The 24,484-nt window shown below is 53.8% G+C and overlaps 1 protein-coding gene and 1 long non-coding RNA gene across 10 annotated transcripts in view; one reads left to right on the top strand and one right to left on the bottom strand.

The window, feature by feature from the left end:
• Positions 1 to 24,484, top strand: part of CFAP46 (cilia and flagella associated protein 46) — a 96,722-nt gene that overhangs the window by 35,981 nt on the left and 36,257 nt on the right. For all 8 annotated transcript variants that reach the window (XM_025467717.3, XM_025467722.3, XM_025467721.3 and 5 more), the window contains exons 23-34: positions 5,212 to 5,343; positions 5,649 to 5,811; positions 11,599 to 11,683; positions 13,841 to 13,979; positions 14,175 to 14,358; positions 15,317 to 15,476; positions 15,751 to 15,956; positions 16,794 to 17,024; positions 17,611 to 17,760; positions 22,720 to 22,868; positions 23,691 to 23,789; positions 24,082 to 24,214. In XM_025467717.3, the coding sequence (XP_025323502.3) occupies positions 5,212 to 5,343; positions 5,649 to 5,811; positions 11,599 to 11,683; positions 13,841 to 13,979; positions 14,175 to 14,358; positions 15,317 to 15,476; positions 15,751 to 15,956; positions 16,794 to 17,024; positions 17,611 to 17,760; positions 22,720 to 22,868; positions 23,691 to 23,789; positions 24,082 to 24,214 (1,831 nt within the window). The remainder of the gene's footprint in view (positions 1 to 5,211; positions 5,344 to 5,648; positions 5,812 to 11,598; positions 11,684 to 13,840; positions 13,980 to 14,174; positions 14,359 to 15,316; positions 15,477 to 15,750; positions 15,957 to 16,793; positions 17,025 to 17,610; positions 17,761 to 22,719; positions 22,869 to 23,690; positions 23,790 to 24,081; positions 24,215 to 24,484) is intronic.
• On the bottom strand, positions 21,606 to 23,861 carry LOC112672534 (uncharacterized). 2 transcript variants are annotated; one of them, XR_003144343.3, is made up of 4 exons: positions 23,713 to 23,861; positions 23,079 to 23,215; positions 22,738 to 22,825; positions 21,606 to 22,028 (listed from the first exon to the last, which is right to left on the bottom strand). It is a non-coding gene; the product is annotated as an uncharacterized LOC112672534 (long non-coding RNA). The 2 variants fall into 2 exon arrangements; XR_004810073.2 differs by lacking the exon at positions 23,079 to 23,215.

Below are 24,484 nucleotides of genomic sequence, written 5' to 3'. Positions count from 1 at the left end.
CTTACCATGCAGTGGGTGGGCACCGAGGGGTGGTCCCGGGCCACCCAGCCCGAGGGCTGCGAGGAGACTGCTGCTGCTGGCCTTGACCCACGCAGACAGCCATGCACCGAGGTGGGACGTGCACCTGGCCACCTGCCGGGACATTTGGCCCCAGGTAGGCATTGGGGGTCCCTCGCCCGACCCCGGCTGCCCACCAACCAGCGTGAAGCTATGCCCGTCAGCAGATGGGCCGAAGCCACGTATGAAGAGCTCCCCAGCAGCACCTCAGCCACACTCTTAAGTAGGGAAATCAGTCTGCGGCGCAGATTGCACAGCAATCGGAGGAGAACGTTAAGAGAAACCTCTCAAACATACGAAAAACACAGCATTGAAGAAGCACAGCACTGCGTTGTTGTGGAAAATGAATAACGAAGGACGGAGGATCTCCTGAGCAGAAATTCAGTGCAGATGAAGTGTGGGGAAGTCTCGCAGGAAGTCGATGAAAAGGACAGATGTACAGAAAACGGGACAGAAGCCAGAAGACACGCGGGACGTCTAACTTTCAGACTCCAGAAGGAGCAGGGAATGGTCTTGAGAGCGAAGTCTGAGTGAGGGGTGACGCAGAGGAAGCCCGTCCCGTGAGCAGCCCCGCCACCACGGAGCCGCAGAGAGAGCGAGGAGACCCTCGGGTGCAGGCCACCCCACAGAGTCCCCACAGAGGGACCTACGAGGCCGCAGGAGACAGAAATTCAAGTCGTCTGAACCCATCCCTGGAAGGTAGAGGAAGAATGGAGCTTCCTAAGTGGAAATTCTAGCTCACCCACACTTATTGTCAAATCTATGGGTACGGAGAGCCATTTTTAGACGGACACAGACCTAGAACATATATGTCCCACACACCTGTTTTTAGAAAGCTCGTTGAAGGATATGCTCCAGAAAAACAAGGGAATAAACCAAAAAAAGAGAAGAATGTGGGATGTTGGAAATAATAGATCCAACCCAGAAAGTTGTCAAGCTGTGCTGCTCGCTGCGAGAGCCACCGTGTAAACTGGGGCAGGATGGAGGATGCCCTGGGGAGTGAGGGCAGGGAAGCCAGAGGACCCCGGGTGTTGTGAGGAAGGAAAATAACACAGTGGACAAAAAGCCAACCGGAAGCTCCAGGAGACCCCGGAGTAATACGCAGCTGGACTTCCCGGTGAAAGCCACTTGCGTTATCACGGTGTTTGCTGACATTTTAGTTTAGGATCAACATTTTGTGACTATTTAACAGAAGATCAGTGTTACCGACTTTGACGGTGCCACAGTGAAAGCACAGACGACACACTTTGGGGGGGAGGGGTGTTGCCGTGATAACGTCCTCGCCCAAGGAGGTGACCCATGGTGTCACCCGCTGCGGGTCCACCAGATTGGAAGCTAGTGTGATGTTCTTTTTTCTTTTTTAAGATTTATTTTATTTATTTATTTATTTATTTATTTATTTATTTATTTATTTATTTATTTATGATAGACATAGAGAGAGAGAGAGACACAGGAGGAGGGAGAAGCAGGCTCCATGCCGGGAGCCTGACGCAGGACTCGATCCCAGGTCTCCAGGATGGCGCTCTGGGCCAAAGGCAGGCGCTAAACCGCTGAGCCACCCAGGGATCCCTAGTGTGATGTTCTGAGGCACATGCCGCCATCAGCTGTGCCACAGGCTGGGAAGAGGGCAAAGGAGGGTCTGAGTGATTAAGCTCCGTGGGTCGCTGTGAGAGCTCCGTAGGTAAGGTGTGAGGTGGTCCGATGGGAAGTCAAGTTCGACGCCAGGGCTCTAGAGGCAAGCGCGTGCCTCTTGGAGGACAGCTGTGGATTTAGGGGTCACTTCCTCGGGGGAACAGCGTGGGGGTGGGTAGGAGGTAGTTACTCCTAACCATGTGCAGGTTCCGTTGCGATAAAAATCCAACACCGCAAAGACATTGTCCTACAAGGGGTCGGTCCGTGAGCACCGCTGCGTTAGTCCTGTCGTTGGGCTGAGGCTGACTCTGTTGCTGGTTGAGGGCTGGTCAGGAGGGCGCGGCCAGGGAATGCAGCACAGGTGCCCTGGCTTTGCCATTCTTCGTCAGAGTCTCTTAAATTTACTTTCACTTTAAAATGACAAATCTTGGGATCCCTGGGTGGCGCAGCAGTTTAGCGCCTGCCTTTGGCCCAGGGCACGATCCTGGAGACCCAGGATCAAATCCCACGTCGGGCTCCCAGTGCATGGAGCCTGCTTCTCCCTCTGCCTGTGTCTCTGCCTCTCTCTCTCTCTCTCTCTCTCTCTCTCTCTCTCTCTGTGTGACTATCATAAATAAATAAAAACTTTTAAAAAATAAAATGACGAATCTTATAAAAATACAAATATATACATACAGTAACAGAAATAGAGGTACTGTAAAAATTTAATTTCCACTTTGACTTTTGGAATTCATTTGTAGAACATCACCGTCCTCTGGTGGTAACCAGCGTCACTGCACCCCGTGGGTTGCCGTCTCGCCCGGGTTTGACTGTGGCTCTGACGGTTCATCCCCCACCCTCGGGTGCTAGCTGTGTCCAGGCATGCTGCTCAGTGCTCGGCGGCGGGAGAGACCGACACGAGTGGTCCTTGGTTCTGTAAGCGACGCCACACTTTGCGGTGATCTTGCCGGTCGCTCAGAGCACTGGACCCTGTGCCTGGTCAAGCAGGATACGTAATCACACTCAGCCACATGGCATGCACCGCAGATGATTCTTTTTTTAAAAAACTATACACATTTCAAATTTTTGTGCTAATTTTTCCATTTTGCAGGTTATATGTAAGAACTCTAGTACGGAATTGGTCACAGAGCAAGTTTATAATAGCACTTCACATTCAATAGTAGAAATAAGTTTTAGTTCTTGGTGAAAAATAGGACAGTTGCTAATCAATTAGTATTTTTCACCTCTGAGTGTTTAATTACCAGAATAACTTTCACGTTCACAGTATCAACGTAAAGGAATATTCATTAATAAGAAATTTCATGTGGGTCCCTAAAACAGCACAAAGTAGATTGAAAGGAAGTAGTCTAAGAGTATCTGGGACATTTCTACTTGGTTCACCATTATTATTTTATTATTTAACATAATCATCAGTGTTGGGTCTTTATATAAATTCGAATGTCCCCCTTTCTACCATTTCTGCCCATGATACAGTAATGGATATTACACTCTTGTCCTGTGGAAAAAAAACTGTAAAGATTAACAAAACACATGAAACAATCATTTTCAGGCGTTGGACAACAGACGGTCCAGAGCAGAAATTTTTGCAAGAAGGGGTCTTCAAAGGTGGGCTTCACATTTCACTCTTACCTTCTGCCGTGTGGGGTTGGAGGGCTGTTCAAACACCAGATGGAAGACATCCTGGGATAAAACAGGGTCCCATGCTGGGGGCTGCTGAGGCAGCTGGCATTTACAGGATATGACATGGTGAGAGGGGGGGTTTCTGGACAGAGCATGTGTGCTCACAGGCACGGAGGTGTGGTCTCTAAGCTGAAGACAGATGGTGGAACCTAGAGTTGGCCAACGAGAGTCAGGGACGCGTCACTGAACTTGCCAGGCGCTCTGGAAGACCTCACGTTGGGGATAGGGCGGTAAGGCCTCCTGTAGACTCACCCTAAGAAGCCTCATTCGAATCTTGATAGAACAAGCTGAGCCACCAGTAAATTAACTGCCCGTCAGAAGGAAACCCAACCTTCCTCTAAAGGAAGACGTCAGCCACACTCTCGACAATAGAGCCCTTACAGTGTCCAGCATGAAATAAAAAACCACTAGACACGTGGAAACACAAGGAGATGTGCTCCCCTACCAGGAGAAGACACAGTCATCAGGACAGAAACAGTCGGGCGCCTGGGTGGGTCAGAGGGTTAAGCGGCTGCTTTCGGCTCAGGTTGGGATCCTGTGGCCTGAGGCTCGAGTCCCGTGTCGGGCTCCCTGCTCAGTGGAGTCTGCTGCTCCCTCTCCGTCTGCCTGCCGCTCCCCCTGCGTGTGTGCTATTGCTCCCTCTTGTGAAATGAGATCTTTTTTAAAAGAAGAAAAATCTGTCCATCTAAAATTGTACGTCCAAGAATAGCCTTCAGAAAATGAAGGCAAAATCAAGATGTTTTAAGGTAAACTAAAGGTAAGATCGTCCATTCCTAGAAGAGATGTCAAAAGAAATTCTTCAGGCTAAAGGAAGATGATACAGCTGATGGAAACCTGGCCCAAGCAGCCGTCGAGAGCGCCCAGAGTGGCGAATCTGTGGGTAAACACAAGGGCTTTCCCCCTCAGTTCTTAAATGCTTTAAAAGATATTTGCCTGTTTGAAACAAAAGTACGCTGAATTGTGGGATTGTTAATATAGAAGTAAAATGCACGGCCGCAGGAACACGGGTGACAGGAAGGAGGTGCGTAGGAGTATATTGTTCAGAGTTCTTACATCGCCTTAACCCAAGCTAGACCGTAACTAGTTAAGGACGCATGTTGTAATCTCTAGGGCAAGTCCTAAAAAAATAATAAAAAAGTATAACTAAAAATCCAATAGAGGTGATGAAATACAATGCTAAAAAATAGTGGATTAACTCAAAAGGGGGGAGGAAAGAAACAACATAGAGATTGAAAGGCAAGCAAGGCAAAGGGAGGGGTCGACCCCAACCGCATCCAGCTGTCTAGGTAAATATGCGGGGTGTGTTGCACTGAATACAGTGAGTAAGAGCCGACGAGAAGCTGTTTGCAAGAGACTCTCTTCAAAAACGAAGACTCGAGTGGCCCGTGGAGGGAGTCTGCCCAGGTTCCCCCCGGGGGGAGTTTCGGGGATTTGCTCCCCCTCTAGCGTCGGACGGGGGCGATGGGGCGTCGCGTGTGCACCAGCCACGGCGCGGCCACCATAGACATTTCGGGAGAAGGGCTCGCACATGACGTGGGTTTGCATCGAAACTGTAGGACTGAGCTCTCAGCACGCAGCGGGGCTCGGCCATCCTACGAGGCGGGAGCCAACGGGGGCTTCTGGTGCTCGGCTGTAGCTGCCGCGTGACAAACCACAAACGAGTCCTGTAAAACCCCAGTTCACGATTGTGTGTCGTGGTTCTGGGGGCCGACCGGATTCAGCCAGTTAGTCGTGGTTTGGGGACCTTCCTGAGGTTTCCGCGGACACCCCCAGGGCTCCCGCCCCCTCCTGCCCGTGTCCCCGGAGAGCCGTCCTGCATGTGCGGCCCTTCTCTGTCTCCAGGGCCGAGACGGCGCCGGTGGCGGAGATGCTGAGCACCACAGCCTGCGTCCAGGGCAGGAGCATCATGGAGAACCTGAAGGGGAGAAAGCAGCTGCGCCTGGCGGCCGCGAGGGCCTTCATAGAGGCCGCCAGGTACGCCGCACCGTGCCGAGTGGCCAGGGGTTTGGGGTGCACGCCGCGTAGGGGAGATGAACGGCACCTGCAGTACCACGGCATGAAGGGCCCGGCGCTTGGTGGGGACTGTCAGTAAGGCTGGCCCTTCCTTGGTGACCCTTTGTGGTGACACCCACCCCACCCCCTGGACATGAGTCATCAGAGGGAGGGGGCACGTGCATCGTGGGGTGCCCTGTGGCACCCAGCCCCACCTCCTCCCTGTAAATCCAGGAGCCTCCCATGCACCGTGTCTGCGCCGCTCCCAGCCAGGGATTCCCTTTCAGGTTCGGGGGCATTGCGGGGAGCAGCGCCCTGGTGATGCTGGCCGCGAGGCACTACTGGAACACCTGGCTTCCGTTCCTGTCCTCCGCTGTCAACAGAAGGAAGACCAAGAACGTCATACAGAAGATCATTAGCATCATCAACAAGACCGAAAGGAAAAAGCAGGTGTGCCGCGTGGGGCCGCGGTGGGGTGGGCTCCCTCCAGAAGGGGCGGGGGACATCCCAAGGGAGACAGACCTCGGGGAGCTGTCGAAACCGGAAACACGAAGGCCCGCAGAGTGGGGGGCTCGGAGGACGGCGACCTCTCCCAAATCCCAGCTGGGCGAAATGTCACCCCACCCTCTGTGCCCTCCGGAGGACGCTGGCCCACACCAGAAAGCTCCAGCAGGAGAGAGGAAGGGGACAGAGGAGGGGGGGACAGAAGGGTAGATTCAGATGGCAGAAGTCAAGGTGTGACCACCCCACGCCCACCCCATCACCAGCGCGTGAGGTCTTGGTAGAGGGACTGCCCCCGACTGGCTCCCCGTGTCTGGCTGGCCCCTGAGCGGGCACCGCTGGGCCCAGAGCCAGCGTGAGAGGGTCCGTGGAGGTGCGTGAGGCGGCCCTCCCGCCTGCTGACCACGTGTGTCCCGAGCACATCCTGCGCATTCCCAGCCCCAGCCCTTGGCCCCCGCAGGCCTTCCGGCACCTTTCCCATCTGCCCGGGAAGGCCAGCCTCATGCCTATGAACCCGCGGTGTTCAGCAGGGCCCCGAGGAGGGCAAGGTCTGCAGGTCAAAGGCGTTGGCAGACCGAGGTCCGTGGGCAGACAGTAGGGCAGAGCCTGTGGACGGAGCCGGTTGGGCCCTCGGCCCAGCGCCCCGTGGAGCCTCAGAGGCCAGCAGCCAGACGAGCTGTGGGAGGCGTGGCGGGGACGGGGACGGGGACGAGGATGAGGACGGGCACCACAGGGGAGCTACCCACTGCGCTGACTCCAGCGCTGGGCTCGTGGCAGGAGGGCCCACAGCGGTGTGTGAACGTGTGACCTTCCCAAGGCCGTCCCCGGCTGGGGAGACTGCCGTCCAAGGCACAGCAAGAAGAAAATGGAAAATCGTAGTCTCACATAAGCAATTGGTCGATGCTTCCTATCCCCTTACTGGGGTGTTGAGGAGCTCCGGCGGTCTGAGCAGGTGCGCAGCGCTGCCCATGGGCCGCATCTCACCTGTCTGCTGTTTGTGTAAATAAAGTTTCATCGGGACACGATCGTGCTGTTCGTTTACGTATTGTCTGTGGCTTGGCTACCACAGCAGAGGGGAGTAGTGGTGACGGCGGCCGGGTGACCCGCGACGCCAGAAGTACTTAGTACCTGGCACTTTACGGGAAAGGTTTGCCAAGCCCAGGCGTGAACTTAGCCTCAAGTTCAGTTCTTGCCAATGTGCTTTTTTTTTTTTTTTGCCAATGTGCTTTTTAAAATTATGGTAAAATACACGTAACATAATATTTACTGTTTTAACTGATCGAAAGTATACAATTCAGTGTGACCTTCACCAGTGTCCATACCTGAAGCCTTTTCATCATCCCCGACAGAAACCCTGTCCCCATAAGACAACAGCTCCACTTCCTGTGTCTGTGAATGGGGGGCCCTAGGTTCCTCATATCAGTGGAATCATAAGGGCCCTGTCCTTCTGCGTCTGGCTGATTTCACTCGGCGTAGTGTCCTCAAGCTTCGTCCGTGTCGTAGCAGGCGTCAGCATTTCCTTTTTATGGCTGCGTAGTATTCCACTGTAGGGATGGACCACAGTTGGCTTATCCATCCATCCATCGATGGACGTGATTTCGCTGCTGTGAACGTGGGTGTACAGGTATCTCCGTGTCCCCGCTCTCAGTTCTTTTGGTCGTGTACCTAGGAGTGGAGTTGCTGGGTTATATGGTACTTGTGTGTTTAACCTTTGGGGGAAATGCAAAAGTATTTACCACAGAAGTTGCTCCATTGTACATTCCCACCAGACCTTCTGATTTCTGCACCTCCTTGTCAGCACTTGTTAGTTCCCATGTTAAAAAAAAATCATGCCCATCCCAATAGAGAGGTACAAAGCGGTACCTCATTGTGGTGGGTTTTTTTTTTTTTTTTTAAGATTTTATTTATTTATTTGAGACAGAGAATGCATGTGTGCGCCCAGAAGTGGGAGGAGGGTCAGAGGGCGAGGGAGAAGCAGACTCTGGGCTGAGCAGGGAGCCCGACGTGGGGCCCAGTCCAGGACCTGGGATCATGACCTGGGCCGAAGGCAGACGCTTCACGGACTGAGCCGCCCAGGAGCTCCCACGCCTCACCATGGTTTTGATTCGCATTTTCTGATGACTAATGATATTGAGCTTTACATTTGCCGATTAGCTATCCACAGATTTTCTTTGGGAAACATCTCTTATGTGAGCGACCCCTAACTCTGGGAAATGAACAAGGGGTAGGGGAAGGGGAGGTGGGCAGGGGCCAGGGGGACTGGGTGATGGGCACTGAGGGGGGCACTTGGCGGGATGAGCACTGGGTGTTATTTTATATGTTGGCAAATTGAACACCGATAAAAAAAGTTTTTTTTAAAAAGAAACATCTGTTCAAGTTCCTTGCCCATCTTTGAACTGGTTTGTTTTTTGTTGTTGAGTTGTAAGAGTTCTCTGTGTATCCTGGATATTAATCCCTTATCAGGCAAAAGACTTGGAGATTTTTTTTCTCCATTTGTTTCACTGCCTCTTCACTCCCTTGGTGGAATCTTTTGATGCACAGAAGTTCTTAATTCTGATGAAATTCAACTATGTTTTTCTTTTTGCCTGTGTTTTTGGTGTCACGTCCATAGAGTCATCACCAAATCCAATGTCATGAAGAATTTTTCCAGTGATTTCTTCTAAGAGTGGTACAGCTTTAGCTCTTAGGTTTAGGGTTGTTTTCCCTCACTTTGAGTTAATTTCAGTATATGGTGTAAGATGGGGGGAAAGTTTTATTCCTTTGCATGTAAAAATCCAGTTTCCCCCGCACCAGTTGTTGAAAAGACTGTTCTTGCCCCGTTGAATGATCTTGGCATCCTGGCCAAAGACCATTTCACCATGTATGTGAGAGGTTGTTTCTGGGCTCTGTCTTCTATTCCTCTGGTCTGTGTGTCTGTCTTTATGCCAGGACCGCACTGATCGGATTACTACAGCTTTGTAGTAAACTTTGAAATCAGGAACTACGAGCCTTACAACTTTATTAATCCTTTTTGAGATGGGTTTTGGCCACTTGGGGCCTCCTTGCAATTCCACATGAATTTGAGGATTGACTTTCCTATGTCTCCGGAAAAAAAAAGGTGGAATTTCGAGAGGGATTGTGTTGACTCCGTAGATATCTTTGGGTGGTACAGACAGTTTAACATTTTGAAGACTTTCCGTGAACATGGATGTTTCTCCATTCATGTAGATCTTCCTTAATTTCTTTCAGCAATGTTTCCATAGTTTGCAGCAGATCTGTCTCTCATCTCTTTGGAAGGATTTAGTTCTTTTTTTTTTTTTTTTTTTTTTTTTTGGATTTAGTTCTTTTAAGAGCTAATATAAATGAAACCGCTTTCTGTGTTAGCTCTGGCTGCCGTCACAAAATGCTGGGTGACTGGGTGGCTTAGACAACAGAAATTTGTTTCACGTTCTTCTGGAGTCTGGAAGTCGAAGGCCAGGGAAGCAGCGTGGTCAGGTTCTGATACAGGCCTTCTTCCTGCCTTGCATACATCTGCCTTCTTGCTCCGTCCTCCTCTGGGGCAGTGTGGCGACAGAGCAAGATATCTGCTGTCTCCTCGTCTTAGGAGGACACTAATCCCATCATGCGGACCCTCCCTCCCCTCATGACCTCATCTAATCCTAATTACCCCCAAAGACCTCATCTCCAAATATCAGCACACTGGGGACGAGGGTCGAGGGGGTGGGTGCACAACTAAGTCCACAGCACTTTCTAGTTTCCTTTCTGGATTGTTCATTGCTGCTACGTAGAAAAACAACCGATTGTTGTATTGCTGTGTCCTGCAACTTTGCGAAATTCATTTATTAGTCCCAATTTTGTCTTGGGGATTCTTTGGGATCTTCTGTATATAGGATCATGTCCTCTGCGAATGGAGACAGTTCTACCTCTTCTTTCCAATTTGGATAACGTGTATTCTTTTTCTTGTCTATTACTCTGGCTGGAATTTCCAGTAAAATTTTGAACAGCAGCAGTGAAAGCAGGCATCCTCATCTTGTTCCTGATAGCAGGGGCGAGCGTCAGTCTCTCACCACTGAGCACAGTGTCAGCTGTGGATCTTTCATAAATACCCTTTATGTGTTGAAGAATGTTCCCATTATTCCTAGTTTTCTAGGATCTTACTATGAAAAGTTGTTGGATTTTGTCAAATGCCTTTTCTCCATCAGTTGAGATGATCATGAAGTTTCTCTGCCATTTTATGAATGTGATGGGTTACATTGATTGATCTTCTGTGCAACCACCCTTGTATTCCTGGGATAAACCCCATGTGGTCATGGTGAATAATGTTTTTACCGTGCAGCTGGATTTGATTTGCTAAATCTTGTTGAGGATTTTTGCCTCATCTATATCCATTATGAGTATTTTTCTGTGATTTTCCTTGTGATGCCTTCGTCTGGATTTGCTATTAAGGTAATGCTGGTGTCAGAATCAGTGTGGAAGTATTTCTTCCCCTTCAGTATTTTGAAGACTTGAGGAGGATTAGTGTCAATTGTTTAGATGTTTAGTAGAATCTACCCATGAGCCACTGAGTCCAGGACTTTTCTGTGTTGGGAGCTGATTATTGATTCCGTCTCTGCTTGTGCACGTTTGTTGAGATTTTTCCATTTCTTGGTGAGTCAGCTTAGGCAGCGTGTATGTTTCAAGGTATTTTTCCATTTCTTCTGGTCTTCTAATCTGTTGGTGGTGTACGCTAGCCCCCAGGGTTCTCCTAGAATCCTGTTTATCTCTCCAGGATTGGTGGCAAGTTTCCCACTTGCACTTCTGATTCTAGTTATTTGTGTCTACTTTTTTGTTAGTCTTGCTAAAATTTTGTCAGTTGTCTTGATCTTTTCATTGACTTTCTCAATGATTTTTCCAATCTGTTTTATCTGTGCTCTGGTCTGTTGGCTTTGAGTTTGGTTGCTCTTTTCTAATTCCTTAAGTTGTGAAGTTAGGTTGTTGATTTGAGATCTTTCTTCTATCGATGTAGGCATTTGCAGCTATAAACTCTGAGCACTGCTTTTGCTGTATCTTACAAGTTTTTCCTTATGTATTTATTTAGAGAGAACTTGCACAAGTGGGGAGTGGGGCAGAGAGAGAGAATCTCAAGCAGACGCCCCGCTGAGCAGGAAGCCCAAGGCAGGGCTCCATCCCAGGACCCCGAGATCATGACCTGAGCCTAAATCAACAGTCAGATGCTTAACCAGCTGCATCACCCAGGCACCCCCTTACAAGTATTTTCTAATGTGCTTTTGATCCCATTGATTTCAAGCTCTAAAACGGATTTGGGTGCTTCCTGTCATTAAAAAAGCTGCAGGCTATGCTGGGGGTAGTCCCTATGTGTGTGTCCTCCTGTGCTCCAGGGAGCCTTTTCTCATGGGCAAAACTTGACTTCACTTTTTATGACTTAGTATTTCAGAAATTTATTTATTTTTTTAAAAAAATTGTTAAAGACTTTATTCATAGAGACACAGAGAGAGAGAGAGAGAGAGGCAGAGATACAGGCAGAGGGAGAAGCAGGCTCCATGCAGGGAGCCTGACGTGGGACTCGATCCTGGGTCTCCAGGATCACGCCCTGGGCTGCAGGCAGTGTTAAACCGCTGCCCCACTGGGGCTGCCCAGTATTTCAGAAATTTAGCTGCAGTTTCTGTTATTAGACACTGAGCCAAATAAACACCAAAATGGCGAAAGAATAAATTGCAACTTTCAAATCTATGTATTGTTTCTTTGTTTTTATATCAGAGAGAAGGCAAAGCACTGCTCCTGCACCAGTGGCCTACAGCGGACTTCCACAGTGGAGGGTCGACAGAAGGTCATTTTCTCCCAGGTTTGTAGACACAAGACAGACACAGCCAGAGGCACAAGGAAAGGGAAGTGCTCAGTGCTGTGAATTCCTGTGCGAAGGCTGCTTAACTGGGACGGTGACCACAGGGAGTGTCTGCTCGGCACTTGGCACTTCATGGGTAATGAGCCCTGAGCGCTTCTCGTGAACAACTTCATGGAATCCCCGTTGTGTGCACAGGGACACCAAAGCCTAGAGGCCCCCTGTCCAGGGCCCCCTGGGGTCAGAGCAGGAGCTCTCAACCTAGTGGCCGCTGTGAAACCCGGCCCCTGGCTTACTCAGGCACATAGACCATATTCTTCTAACTTCCATAAAAAAAAATGTGGAGATGGACCCTTGCAAAACCAAATAAGACACAAACTGAACTTAGAACAGCAAAACTATATTTGAGAATTCATGTTTAATTCTGCTAAAAAATAATCATCCCTGTAAGAGTGTCAGTGTCTGTTGGAGAGTGTAAATGCCGGGGATTAGGATGGCAGTCCCCCCTCCCCGAGAACTTTAGGTCTATTTAGAGAGATAAACTTGATTTAAAATAATGAACAAAAGTATACCCATGTGTAATTAAACATTGAATCCTACACCCAAACAGTTGGCAGGAGTCCGCTGGCGCTGCAGAGCGTGCTGTGGCTGGCGGCCCACACAGGGGACACGTAGCCCCGTGCAGCCCACGCTGCCTGCTAGAATGCAGCACCCCTGGGACACTGTGCAGGTCAAGTGTGCGCTGAACTCCCTGCGCCAGAATAAACACGACAGAGGTTAAACAGTTGAGCAGTAGTAAGAATTCAAACTGTAGGGAAAAATGAGAAAGTAGAATTGAGCGTAGCAGGTGTTTTGTGGGAAGATTACCTCTTAAACTTTAAAGTGAGCAGAGAGTCACACCTACAAATACACAAAAACTTAAATAATGAGAACAATAAGAAATACAGAAAATTAAAAAGTAAACACTGGGACAATATTTTCACCAAATTTGGGAGCTAAATGAATAACTCCTGTGATATGTAGTCGTATTAGTCAGGGTGGGCTGTGCTGTGCTGCGGTAACGAAGTAGCCCCAGAGCCCAGGGGCTTAGCTCCACTAGCACTGGTCTCCCCCGCAAGGCCTCGTGGGCTCCCCTCCACCTCACGGCCTCCCCTGGAAGGACCTGTGGGGGAAGGGGTGCAGGAGGGGGGGTCCCAGCGCACAGACGACTGCTGGGCTCTTTGGCGGGCGGGGCCTGGGCCACAGCCCCCCGTGGGTGGACTGGAAAAGCAGGAGGTGGTCCAATGACAGGCCCATGACTGAGGATCAGGGATCAGTCCCCCTGAGCCAGGCAGGACTGAAATGCCCAACAGCAGCCCTATTGGCTGTTTCAGAGGTTGGCCAGCTTATCCGGTCGTGCGCCCGAATCCACCTGCTCCTGGGCGTGGACAGCAGGGACACCTGTAGATCCCAGCACCGGCCGTGCAGAGGCCACAGGGGGCCCACGGGTCCCACACAGCCTGTACTGGCGGAGTCCCCAGGCATGCTCTCCCCTCTGCTCCAACAATTCAAAACAGGGAAAGTTTTGAATGGCTACATGGTCAGAAATGTCAACTAGAGCCACCTGAGTGTCCTGTGCCCACGGCGGGGCCTCTGCTTACGTGGACGGTGGGGCGCTGAAGCTCAGCGGTGGTCGCCGTCCCTCAGCAGGTGCTTCCACCTGCGGGGCCCAGCGAGCAGCCACAGCTGACGGTGCTGGTTACGGCTGTGGGGACTGATTCTGCTCCCCTCATGCTCACACTGCTTATTTTCAGAGCTACGGAAACGTGACAAAGGGCTCAGAGGACGCAGAGTTTGAGCAAGCTTAAGTGGGGGCGGGCGGCCCAGCAGGGGTGCGGGTGCGCTCAGGAAGCACCTGGTGGGGGTGAACCGCGTCAGGGGAGGAAGACCAGGGGGGCAGCTGCAGGGACAGCAGCCCCTGAGGAGCCATGTCACGTGGCTCTGCTCCCCACGGAGCGCCGCGTGTCGGCCTGAGGGCAGTTGTCAGGCCCTGAGGTTGGGCCACAGTTTGGGGCTCTGAGTGTTGCTGAGTGAGCTCCCCGTGGCACCCGAGGGCCCTGCCAGCCTCGCTGCCCACGCACAGGCCCCTTCTCCGGCTCCTGAGCACCTCTCCCGCCACAGGGGCCGAGGACGATCTGACGCTCCGCGCGGCGCTCTACGGCCTGCTCTTCCACTGCCACGCGGACCACGGCGACTGGGAGGGAGGCCTCAAGGTGCTGGACGAGGCCGTGCACGTGCTGCCCCGGACGGCACACCGCCTGTGAGTGCTCCTCCCTCCTGGGGCCCCCTCGGCGCCCACCCCACATTCCCAACACGCGAGAATCCCAAGTAACTCAGGCTCCGTTCTGGTTTGTCTTTGTCAGAAGGAAAAGGGACTCCGACCCCTTAGTTTTAGATGCATCACACATATTTGTTTATCACTCAAGCGTTAATCTCTCTCTTTTCCTCTTTTTAGCTTGATTTTCAAACACATGGTAATCGTGAAGGCCAAACTTGGCCAGAATTTTACAATGGAAATACAGAAATTCAAAGACGAAAGTGAAGATTATTTGGCACACATGTGGCACCGGCTGGCCTTGAACTCAAAGAGCGTCCACGGGGAGCTGGTCTGCTACCACAACGCGATCCAGGCCTTACAGGTGTGCCTGCGGCTGTGACTGGAGCTGCTCGGTATAGACGTGGCCCCTGGAGGGAGGCTGAGCCCCCGGGCGGCTGCTGTGCGGGAGCCTCAGAGGAGGAGGTGCAGCCGCGCGAGGTGATGGGCCCTTCTGATGAGTCAAGGGCAATGGACCGACGACCCGTGTCTTCTCTGACACCTTCCCAGCGTGGAGGGCCGAGGTCCTCGTGTGGGTGGGGCGCCCGTGTTGCTGCAGGGGAGATGGTTGTGGGGGGCAGCGGGTGAAGCCTACCCAAGGAGGGGACGCCCGAGGCCAGACTGGGCTGAGGAGGGAGCAGCACTCTGCAGCCTTCGGAGATTCGGGGGTCTTGGGGCGCTCCCCACCCCAACAAGAGCTGTGACGTGGGAGTGGATTCGGGGGGTGCCTCGGTGTAGGGCCCAGCAGGTGGAAGGCGGAGGCGCCATCGGCAGGGCTGGCTCTGCTCTCTGAGGGTCAGGGATTCGTGACCTCATTTGAGCATGGGCCAGGGCCTTGGGCTGGACGCTGGGGCTGCCTGCTGCTCGGAGCAGCACCTTCCCTGACCCTCAGCTCCCCCTGGAGCTCTGGTTAACCACAGAACCATCCAGAGAAAGCCTCACCTGCACATCCGAACGATTGCCCGAGGAATCAAAGCTGCGCAGAGCAAAGACGGCCTGACTCAGGAGGGGGCAGGTGGGGAGCGGGGCTGGCGGGGCTGGCGGGCACCCGCGGACGGAGTGGAGGGCCCCGGGAGACTGCCAGGCTGTGTTCTGAGGACAACGGAAAGCTTCCAACCAGTGTGGCCGTCAGATAAGTCGGCCAGGGGGTCCCGCTGCAGTGGAGGCGGGGTCAGTGCACACACTTGCTTCCAGAGGATGTAGCAGCGACGCCCTCCATTTCAGTGTTTGGGACACCGAGTGGCAAGCACATGTCTCTTCTGTCCTTGTTTTTCATCCCAAAGAAGCCAGAGAGTGAGTGGCAAAAAGTCGAGTACATCATGGAATTCAGCGAGTGGCTTTATTACAAACAGTTTCCTATGGAAGACGTGACTTTCCACCTAAAGTGGGCGATTGACATCCTGCTGATGATGACATCTGCCAGGGACACGCCTGAGCCGGCAGGTGACGTGGGGTTGCTCTGGTTCACAGCCAGCGTTCAGTGTGTCCAGGGCTGCGCCCTCCTGGGGTGCCGGGGGAGCTCAGGTGGGGAAGCTCCGTCCCACGCGGGCCTGGGACGGATGTGTCCTCTCGGCCCCGCTGGCACCTGCAGCCAGGGGAGGAGCCCTGGGATGGCCGTCCCTCAGGTCAGCCTGGCCCCTGACGGTGGGCGCCCCTCCCAGAAGGGCCCAGGACCCCCAATCGGGTGCTCATGGCTGCGGGCACCCCTGTCTTGCAGAGGAGCACCTGCCCGCTCAGGCGGCCCCTGAGAGTCCAGGGCCCGAGGACACGGGGATGGCCCCCTTGGAGAGGCTTTGGAACGTGAGACAGCTGGAGGTGCTGGCCCGCGCCTACACCCTGCTGGCCCTGGTGGTGTCCCCGAGCGCTGCCGACTACGAGGACTACTGCCTCATGGCCTACACGTTTCTCAAGCGCATCTGGCAGGTGAGGCGTGAGGCTGCTCCACCCTGGGTCCCCGGGCCTTGGCAGGAATCCGTGCCTCCTCCTTGTACCCACAGGCCTCACCGGCTTGTGCAGCCCCTCGGAGGGGTGCCTTCCCCCACTGCAGTGGCCAGGGCCACCCTTCTCCGAAGCCCACCCACCACCCTTGTCCATCCACCCAGAAGTGCCCGGGGCAAGGGTGCCCAAGCCCCTGCATGTGGAGGGGATGGCCAGCCTATGCTTGCATCTGCCTGTCCCTCGCACCCTGGCACTCGGCTTCCAGAACCTTCTTCCGTGTGTCCCCCGTCCCCACCATCTCTTTACTCCCTTGGAGCTCTTGGAGCCTCTGGTCCTTGAGAACCTCCTGAGGGCAGCGCCCCTGACCCTCCCAGCAACGTGCTGGGGGACAGTGGGGCTGTCACCTGTCGGCAGCGGGAAGAATGGGAGGGACTGGGAGGCATCCCTGGGCTTCGGGATGCCCCGCCCACTCTCCCACCACCCACAAAACAGGGATTCTTTACACGTCTTCCAGGAGAACTGCTAAAAGTCGTATGTGCTCTTAATTAGAGACAGGAGCTCACGTCATGGAGCTGACAAGTGCTCCTTGGAGGGCAGCCCTGTGTGCCCGCTGGCCCAGCGTCCTGGAGGCCGAGTGTCCCACCACCGAGGGGCGCTGCAGCCACCTGTGCAGGGGGCGGGCTCACTGGTGTGGCCCCGGCGCCTGAGCGGACACGAGGTTCCCACTCGGAGCCTTAGGACCACAGATCCCAGATGGCGCAGGTGCAGGGGGGTGGGCGCAGCTGCTCTTAATGTGGCAAATCTGGATTTTACTTTTCACAGGTTTCTTTATTAACAGCAGGAAAAACAATTTCAGAAAGTAAAATTCTAGAAGCAGCACCTAGTTCACATTTGTTATTGCCTAAAAAAGAGAAGGAGAAGAAGAAGGAGAAAGAGAAGGAGAAAGAGAAGGAGAAGAAGGAGAAGGAGAAGAAGGAGAAGGAGAAAGAGGAGAAGAAGGAGAAGGAGAGAGATAAAGAGAAGGAGAAGGAGAAAGGCCGAGACCCCAAGCAGGTGCCGCGCACGACCGAGTGTGCAGACTGTGCCCGGGCGGCCCTGGCAGTGGGAGGGCAGGGCCGCGGGCTGGGGCCACGCAGCGAGTGGAGGCCCACACCCAGGCTGCAAGGCCTGGAGACCCTCTCTGTGCCTCAGTTTGTTCTTCCGTAAAGTGGAGGCAGCGACTTCACCCCCAGCCCGGGCTGGTAGGAGGGTGACCCGGGCCGTGTGCGTGCCCGGGCAGGTGTGTGCGCAGGAGGGCGGCTCTCGGGAGCCGCGGGGAGACAGTCCCGTGGGCGCGGCCCCCGGAGCAGGTGCCCACACTGGGCTGCGGCACCGAGTCCTCCGGGCGCTCGTGCACGCGGCACTGACCGGGCCCAGGTGTGCGGGTTCCGGGGAGACACTGGCTGCGCCCGCGGCCAGGAGCTTTGGCTTCGCGGCCTGCGAGTGACATCGGAGCGCGTTGCCCGTGGCCTCGAATGCGGCTGTGGTGTGGTCCGCCCGGGCCGGGACAGCGGGGCGCCCTCGGGGCAGGGGCGGGCGCGCCGTCACCCCCTCTGCTCAAGCTGTGCTGGGTGCTAAGCCCCGGGGTCCTGCTTTGCAGAACCAGACGGCACTTCCTGGCAAACAACCGGAAGACTTACCGGGGAGCATAGAAGAATGGGCGTCCTACTCCTGCCCCGAAGACGTGGTGTCTGTGTTTAAACAGGACAGAAGCGACTTGACCATGAACCCATCAAGCATCCAGAAGCCGGTGAGGTGATTGCACAGCGGCGTGGGCCGCCTGTGGTCCGAGCCCGTGTCCCTCCCGCTAGCCTTTCCGTCGCGAGGTCCACCCAGAAAGAGGGGGACAAAGCAAGGGGCCGGCTTAGACACTTATCGAGCAGGCCCAGGCCCCGGGCCCCTCCCAGGTGCCCCCAGACAACCACCAGTGTCCTCGGAAGCTCATGCAGGCCCCCCAACACCCTGGAACGCGGGGACCCCGTGCCTACTGTCGGGCTGGGGCGGTAGCAGGGCTGGGGGCTGCAGCAGCAGACAGCTCCTCCCTGCGCTGCGGAGGCCGGAGGCCACGGCTGGCACGCTGGGCCCAAGTCGGGGTGTCAGCGGGGCCACCTTCCCTCTGGGTCTCCCAGGAAGAGCTCCAGGGGTCCCCAGGCTGTGCACCCCCATCTCTGGTTCCCACCTCGGGGTCCCACCCCTCTCCACCTCCCCCTTACAGTGAGCCCTGTGATGACATTGGGGCCTCCGGGGAACCCACAAAGGTCTCTCCCTGTCTGGATCATAACATTCACTGCACTGGCGACGAGGCCCCTTGCCGTGTGGGGTTCCAGGGCTTTGACCCAGTGACTTCCGGGACCTTAATCACCCACTGCCTTCCGCCTGTCTTTTGGGTGTAAAAACGTGGAAATATTCATCGTAAAGCTTTCGCGTTTGGGTTCGTTCATCCAGTATGTTGTGGGACTCCTCCACGGTCGTGGGTCTCCGTCATCGGTGGCTTTCACTGCTGTGGAGCGGTCCCGCGGCCCATGACGAGACCACACTCTGTCCATTGGGCTCACGATGACGTTTGGGTCATGTGCTGTGAGCACCCGTGGCAGGGCTTGAGCGTCTTGGGGTACGTGTGTGGTCGCTGCATCGCCTGTGGCCAGGCCGCCCCACAAGTGGCCGTGCAGGTTCCATCCCCACCCGGGGCGGGCAGGAGCTCCCGCCACGCCCTTGCCAGCCCCCTGTGGCTCACCCTCCCGCATCGGCCACCCCGACGGGGCCTGGCAGCACGTCCCCGTGGCCTCGCTGGGCGCTCCCTGGGCACCGTGAGGCTGTGCCCCTTGCCGTGCCCACTGGCCACTTGCATGTCCTCTTCTGTGGCCTTTCCAGTCTGTTGCCCACATTTTATTAAGGTTTCTGTCTCTTTGTTGTTGATTTGAAGGAATTCTTTAGCCTGGAAGTGATGCTGACAGTTTATGAACGCCCGGTCTCCTTCCACTCTGTGCTTTGGCTCTTGAGGTCGTCTTGTGACTGTCCTAGTGTTAATGGGACAAAACTAGTGATCTTTTCCTGTGTCGCTGGTATTTTTTATGTCCTATTTAAAAAGGTGGTTTCCTTTTCCAAGGGTCATGAAGATGTTCTCTTACAGTATTTTCCCAAGTGTTAATGGTTGATGTGTCCGATCCAGACCCACGGCCCACGGAGACGGTGTTGTGGCCGTGGCGCGGGTGGAGGGTCGCCTCAGGTTCTAAGGTTTCTGACTGTTCCAACCCCGTGTATGGGGAAAGCGTTCGCCTGCCTTCTTCGCAGCACCACGTCTGTCCTGAATCCAGTGTCCGCACCTCACTGTCGTGATTACTGGGCGTCGTGACCCTGCGTGTTTGCTGCCCGCGCACCCTCACCCTGTTCTCTGAGAAGTCATGGACTTCCCCTCACATTTCTCGTCCGTACAAGCGCCCTTGGCAGGATTTGGTAAAAAGTAACACGGACCCTGAGCCGTTTGCGGCCCCCAGCCGGCCCCTCTGCCTGTGGGCACTGGCCTCCGTTCCCTGAGCCCGGGGCCCGTCCCACGGATGCTCTCCTCCACTGCTCACCTCTAGAACCGGTCCCGCTGACAGTGACCCAGGCGTGTGGCTTCTCCCCCCAGCGTCCAGCTCCCGCCCGTCGTCTGTGGGATCCACAGGCCCGACACCCACCCCCCAGGCGTGGTTGGCAGGGGCCCCGCAGGTTCAGGGCGGCGGCCCCAGGTCAACAAGTGCCGAGCCCCTGGGCCACCCGCACCTGTGTGACGTGGCTGCGGATCGGCGGTTCCCGCGAGACCCTGGGGTTGGAGGACTCGCTAGGACGGCTCCCAGAACGCAGGGACACACCACTCTCCGGGTGGCCGGGCTGTTAGGGAGACACGCGAGCGGCCGGGTGAAGAGGTCCCGGGGGCAAGGCCTGGGCGGGGGTCAGGCGCAAGAGTCCTGTGCGCGTGGCCTCGGGTGCGCCCCCCGCGTGGACGTGTCCACCACCCCAGAAACTCCCCACAGCCCTTCACTTAGTGTCAGGGAGCGTCCGTGGCGCAGGCCCCACTGATGAAATCCTTGGCCGTGGGCGATCTGCCCGCCTCCTGCCTCTCCCGTCCCCGGCATCGGGGTGGGACCGGACCCTCCAGGCCTCCGGTCACAGGGCTGGTCCCGAGCTGTCTGGGGGCTCCCACAGTCACCCCACGGGCGTGAACTCAGGTGTGCGTGGGAGGGGCTCGGGAGTAAGGAGATGGCAGGGGCTTCAGGAGCTCCGTGCCGGCAGCCAGGGACAAGGGCCAGAGATGCACGTCCTGCGGATGCACGCTGACCTTTTCATCAATTAGGAAGTATTCCCTCCCCCTCCCCATTTTTTTTTTTTTTTTTTTTTTTGGAGGGACTTCTTGCTTTTACCGATACTTATTTCTTTTAGAAGTCTGGTATATGACAAGGCGATGTTGTGTTTATTTTGTCTTTAGTAACTAATATTTGAGAACATTTCAATATTAATGGAATGTAATCGAAGAAGTTCAGTTTTTTACATTGCAATATCAGAGTATTAATAGGAGATAATAAAAATAATTATGGTCAAAATTACTGTGCCAAAACATAATAAATGCTTGGTTTGAGTCCACAAACCATTTCGTTTCTGGCATAAAGGTCTTCGACTACGAGGGAGAACATTTGCTTGACCTCAGGAAGGGACTGTCGCTCCATGCTGGGCTGGCCTCGCTCGCCTGGGGTTTCTTCTGCCGTGGCCCTTAGCCTCGCGGTCTGGCCGTGTGAGTGGGGTTGGGTGGAGAGGCGCTCCTCACGGGCATCCCAGCTCGAGAGCCTAAGCCACTAACCGGAACGAGGAGGCAGCCCAGCGGGACGAGCGCCCGGCACGTTTGAGGCCAGGAGGTTGAGCCTAAGGAATGGCGTCAGGATTCAGGAAAAAAGCTCACACCTCACATAGCACGAAGGCCAGTTGGGAGCTTGAGAAAAGAACAAAGTCCTAAATCGCTCTTTCTGGGAATGGTGACAGCGAACCTTCCACCGTTTTCCCTGTGGCCGCAGACCACAGGTCTTTGCTGGCCCGGTGGGCACGAGGGCGGGGCCGGCCAGGACACTCCGCTCACCGCCGCGGAAGGCTGCCCCCCCCCTTATTTTATTTATTTATTTATTTTACTATTCTTGGGGAGAATTTGTATGAGATTATTTGTTCTTTCTTCCCTAAATTTGGTGGAATTCCCTGGTGGAAACTTCTGCCAAGTTCTTCTACATGGGAAGGTCACAGGTTATGATTCAGTTCACTTTGCAGTTCTGGAGCTCTTCAGATTTCCTGTTTCTTCTGGTAATCTGGCGGATTGTGTTTTTCTAGGGTATTTCCACTTAATATAAAATTTCAAGTTTGTAATATAATGTTGTTCTTTTATATATATATAATTATATATAAAAAGCACAGAGTGGAAGGTGACCGGGCGTTCATAAACTGTCAGCGTCACTTCCAGGCTAAAGAATTCCTTCAAAAAAAAAAAAAAAAAAGAATTCCTTCAATTATATATATATATAATTGTTCTTTTTTTTTTTTTTTTAAAGATTTTATTTATTTATTCATGATAGACACAGAGAGAGAGAGGCAGAGACACAGGCAGAGAGAGAAGCAGGCTCCATGCACCGGGAGCCCGACGTGGGATTCGATCCCAGGTCTCCAGGATCGCGCCCTGGGTCAAAGGCAGGCGCTAAACCGCTGCGCCACCCAGGGATCCCCTAATTGTTCTTAATATCCTTTTATTATCCTCAGTGTCTGTAGGGTCTGTAGGATTTGTGTCTTCCCACCCCTCTTTCCTGACCGGCCTCACCAGGAGTTCTCAGTGACTAGTCTCTCAAAGAACAAGATGTTTTCCAGGCCACCCAAAGCTTTTGAGGACATCCCGGAGACGGCTGCTTTACTTCTAGATCACCCTTAATCCTAAAATGCAGCCCTTGGGGCATCCAGTCTGGGCATGTAGCTTTCAGTGGGGCCTCAACACCGGTTTTTGTCTCTGCCCTACAAAAAAAAAAAAAATCAAAAACACCCAGAGGTACCGTGACATGCAGCCTCCCAGCTGCAGAATCCACAGAAACTCCCAGGACAACTGTACCCCACTATGGCAGGCTCATTTCTCTGGACGCCCATTGTCTTCCGGCTCTCAGCCTGGTAACTTCTCCCAGCATCACCCAGGCTTCAGAGCCTTTGGCATGTTTCTAAAATACTTCATCCAACTTTTCTAATTTTCCGCTACAGAATAATGATTTTATCAAACCCACTCTGTCTTTGTAAATATTAGTTCTTCTCTACCTGTATTAAATTTTAAGGCAGTTATATGTGTTCATAAATATTCTGTTTTTAGTGGACCAGCAGTTTTTTTTTTTTTTTTTAGTGGAAGAAATCCAACAAAAACATTAATTTGAGTAAATACATAAAAGGATTATTTCTTATGAGGACCTTTAGCTGCACTTGGGCATTGAAGATTCTGGATGCTCCCACGTGACCTGATGAAAGCTGTGAATGAAGGAGAGCAGGGGGAGGGCACGTCGTCCATTCATTCACAAACAGTGCCGGGCACCTGCTGTGTGCCAGGAGCCGTGCTTGGCAGGGGGAAGGAGAGAAGTTTTTGAAGAAAGACCCTATAAACTAGTGGCCTAGAACTAGACTTCTCCCCTCTTTGACCTTACATGTTTGTTGTGTGTTTATGTAGACATACACTTTATATTACCTGGACCATTTGGTCAAAGCCTTGCAGAAGATGTCCCTTTATGAGCTCACCATCCCAGTCCTGCAGCTGGGCGTAGTAATCGCAGCCTCTGTGGTAGAAAGCAAGAGCCTCAAAGATCTCTACCACCTTCGGTCAGTATAACTGTTTTATTTTCAGGGAAACTGGGGACTATTTAGGTGGCTAAAGCGAACATTTCCCCCAAAGCAATATAAAAACGGTATTTTCAAATAATTAATTCTGTGGTTGACTGTTTCTATACATATTATTCCTTGTGGTTTGTTAAACCCAATAAACCAATATACTTGAACATAAAAATAGTAATTATATTTTAAAATTCCTACCTGGTCCTTAAGAGAAGGTCATTCTTCTAAGGAAACATTCACTGAAGTATTAGAAAAAAGGGCCGCTGTGTCTGTCGCCTACTCTCAAATCATCCAGAAAAAAAAATACAAGGGGGTGTGCGTGGGTGGGGGCGGCCCTGGAGGGAAAACGATAAAGCGAACGTGGTGAAGCGCATGTGCTACGGGAGTCTGGGCGAGGGACGGACCAGCCATCCTTTGCCGTGTTTGTGCGGCCTTCAAGCAGGCTTGAAATCATTTCAAAATAAAACCGTTTCACACCAGAATCAAAGCAGAGCCTGTCTGCTTGCAGTTGTGACGGGTGGTCAGAGCCCCACCCACGTGCCTTATTTTTACCTCTAAAGGCGACCCTAAGAGCGCAGGTGTGCACGGAGTCAGGTACAGGAATGAATATTAAACTTTTTCTACCTGAAATGTGGCAGAGGCACCTGTGTAATTCTGCGAAGGTCTAAGACTTATTGAAAACATCACCAAAGTGGACGTTTCTTTTTCGTTTACCACTCTTTATGAGGCACACAGGGCCCGGGACAGCCCGGGGCGGATCTGCCGCGTCCGTGTAGCCTGTCCCCTCTCCCCGCCGCCCCCGTCCCCTAGGCTTGCTGTTGTTTGTTCCGACCTGAAGCTGCGCGAGGCGGCCGCTCACCACGAGGCGCTGGCCGGGCAAACACACATCTACGAAGCGGAGCAGGCAAGGTGGGCAGGCAGGGTGGGCCCCGCGGGACGCCAGCTCGCCTGCCCCACCGCAGGCTCCGCCCCTCGTCCGCCTGCGGGGCTGTGCCCGGCGGGGGTGGGGGGGCAGCTGTGCCCGGGGGCGGTCGAGGGAGCTTTTCGTTATCTTTGTAAACATGTGGGTGGGCAGTGGCGTGTGGCTTCCTGCAGCTGTTTCCATTTGCACTTCTTGATGACTAATAACACTGAAGATTTTCAGGTATTTCTCGGCTGTTGAATTTCTTCTTTGGCATTTTGCCCATGTTCCTTATATTAGCTGCAGAAAAGAGATCGCCTTGAGGAAGGAGAAGAATAAGGAACCGTTCTCGGAAGACAGCGTGGCGACACTGGCTGAGCCCGTCGCTGCGGTCCAGCCCGCAGAGGTGAAGCCGCTGGTGGCCAAGGATAAGGTACCTCTCTCTGCCGGCCGCCTGCGTTCCTGGCCCGGCAGGGCAGCGCCGAGGCCGTGCTCGGGCCACTAGCCAGGACGTGTCTTAGCCACGAGCTGTGTCCTAAACCCTCACGCAGGGTCCCCGGGAAACCCCGGGACTGGCCGGGTGTGTCCCCTCCCCACGGGCCCCGGCTGTCTCAGGAAGATGGGGCCACAGATCACCTCGGGGCGGGCCTGCCCGGGCCCTGGGCAGCATTCAGAGAAGACGGGGTGGGGGCTGCCCAGGGGG

The sequence above is a fragment of the Canis lupus genome, chromosome 28 (assembly GCF_003254725.2).
Source record: "Canis lupus dingo isolate Sandy chromosome 28, ASM325472v2, whole genome shotgun sequence".
Taxonomy (NCBI): domain Eukaryota; kingdom Metazoa; phylum Chordata; class Mammalia; order Carnivora; family Canidae; genus Canis; species Canis lupus.
The sequence above is the reverse complement of the archived record's forward strand: the minus strand, read 5'-3'. Positions and strand labels throughout refer to the sequence as shown.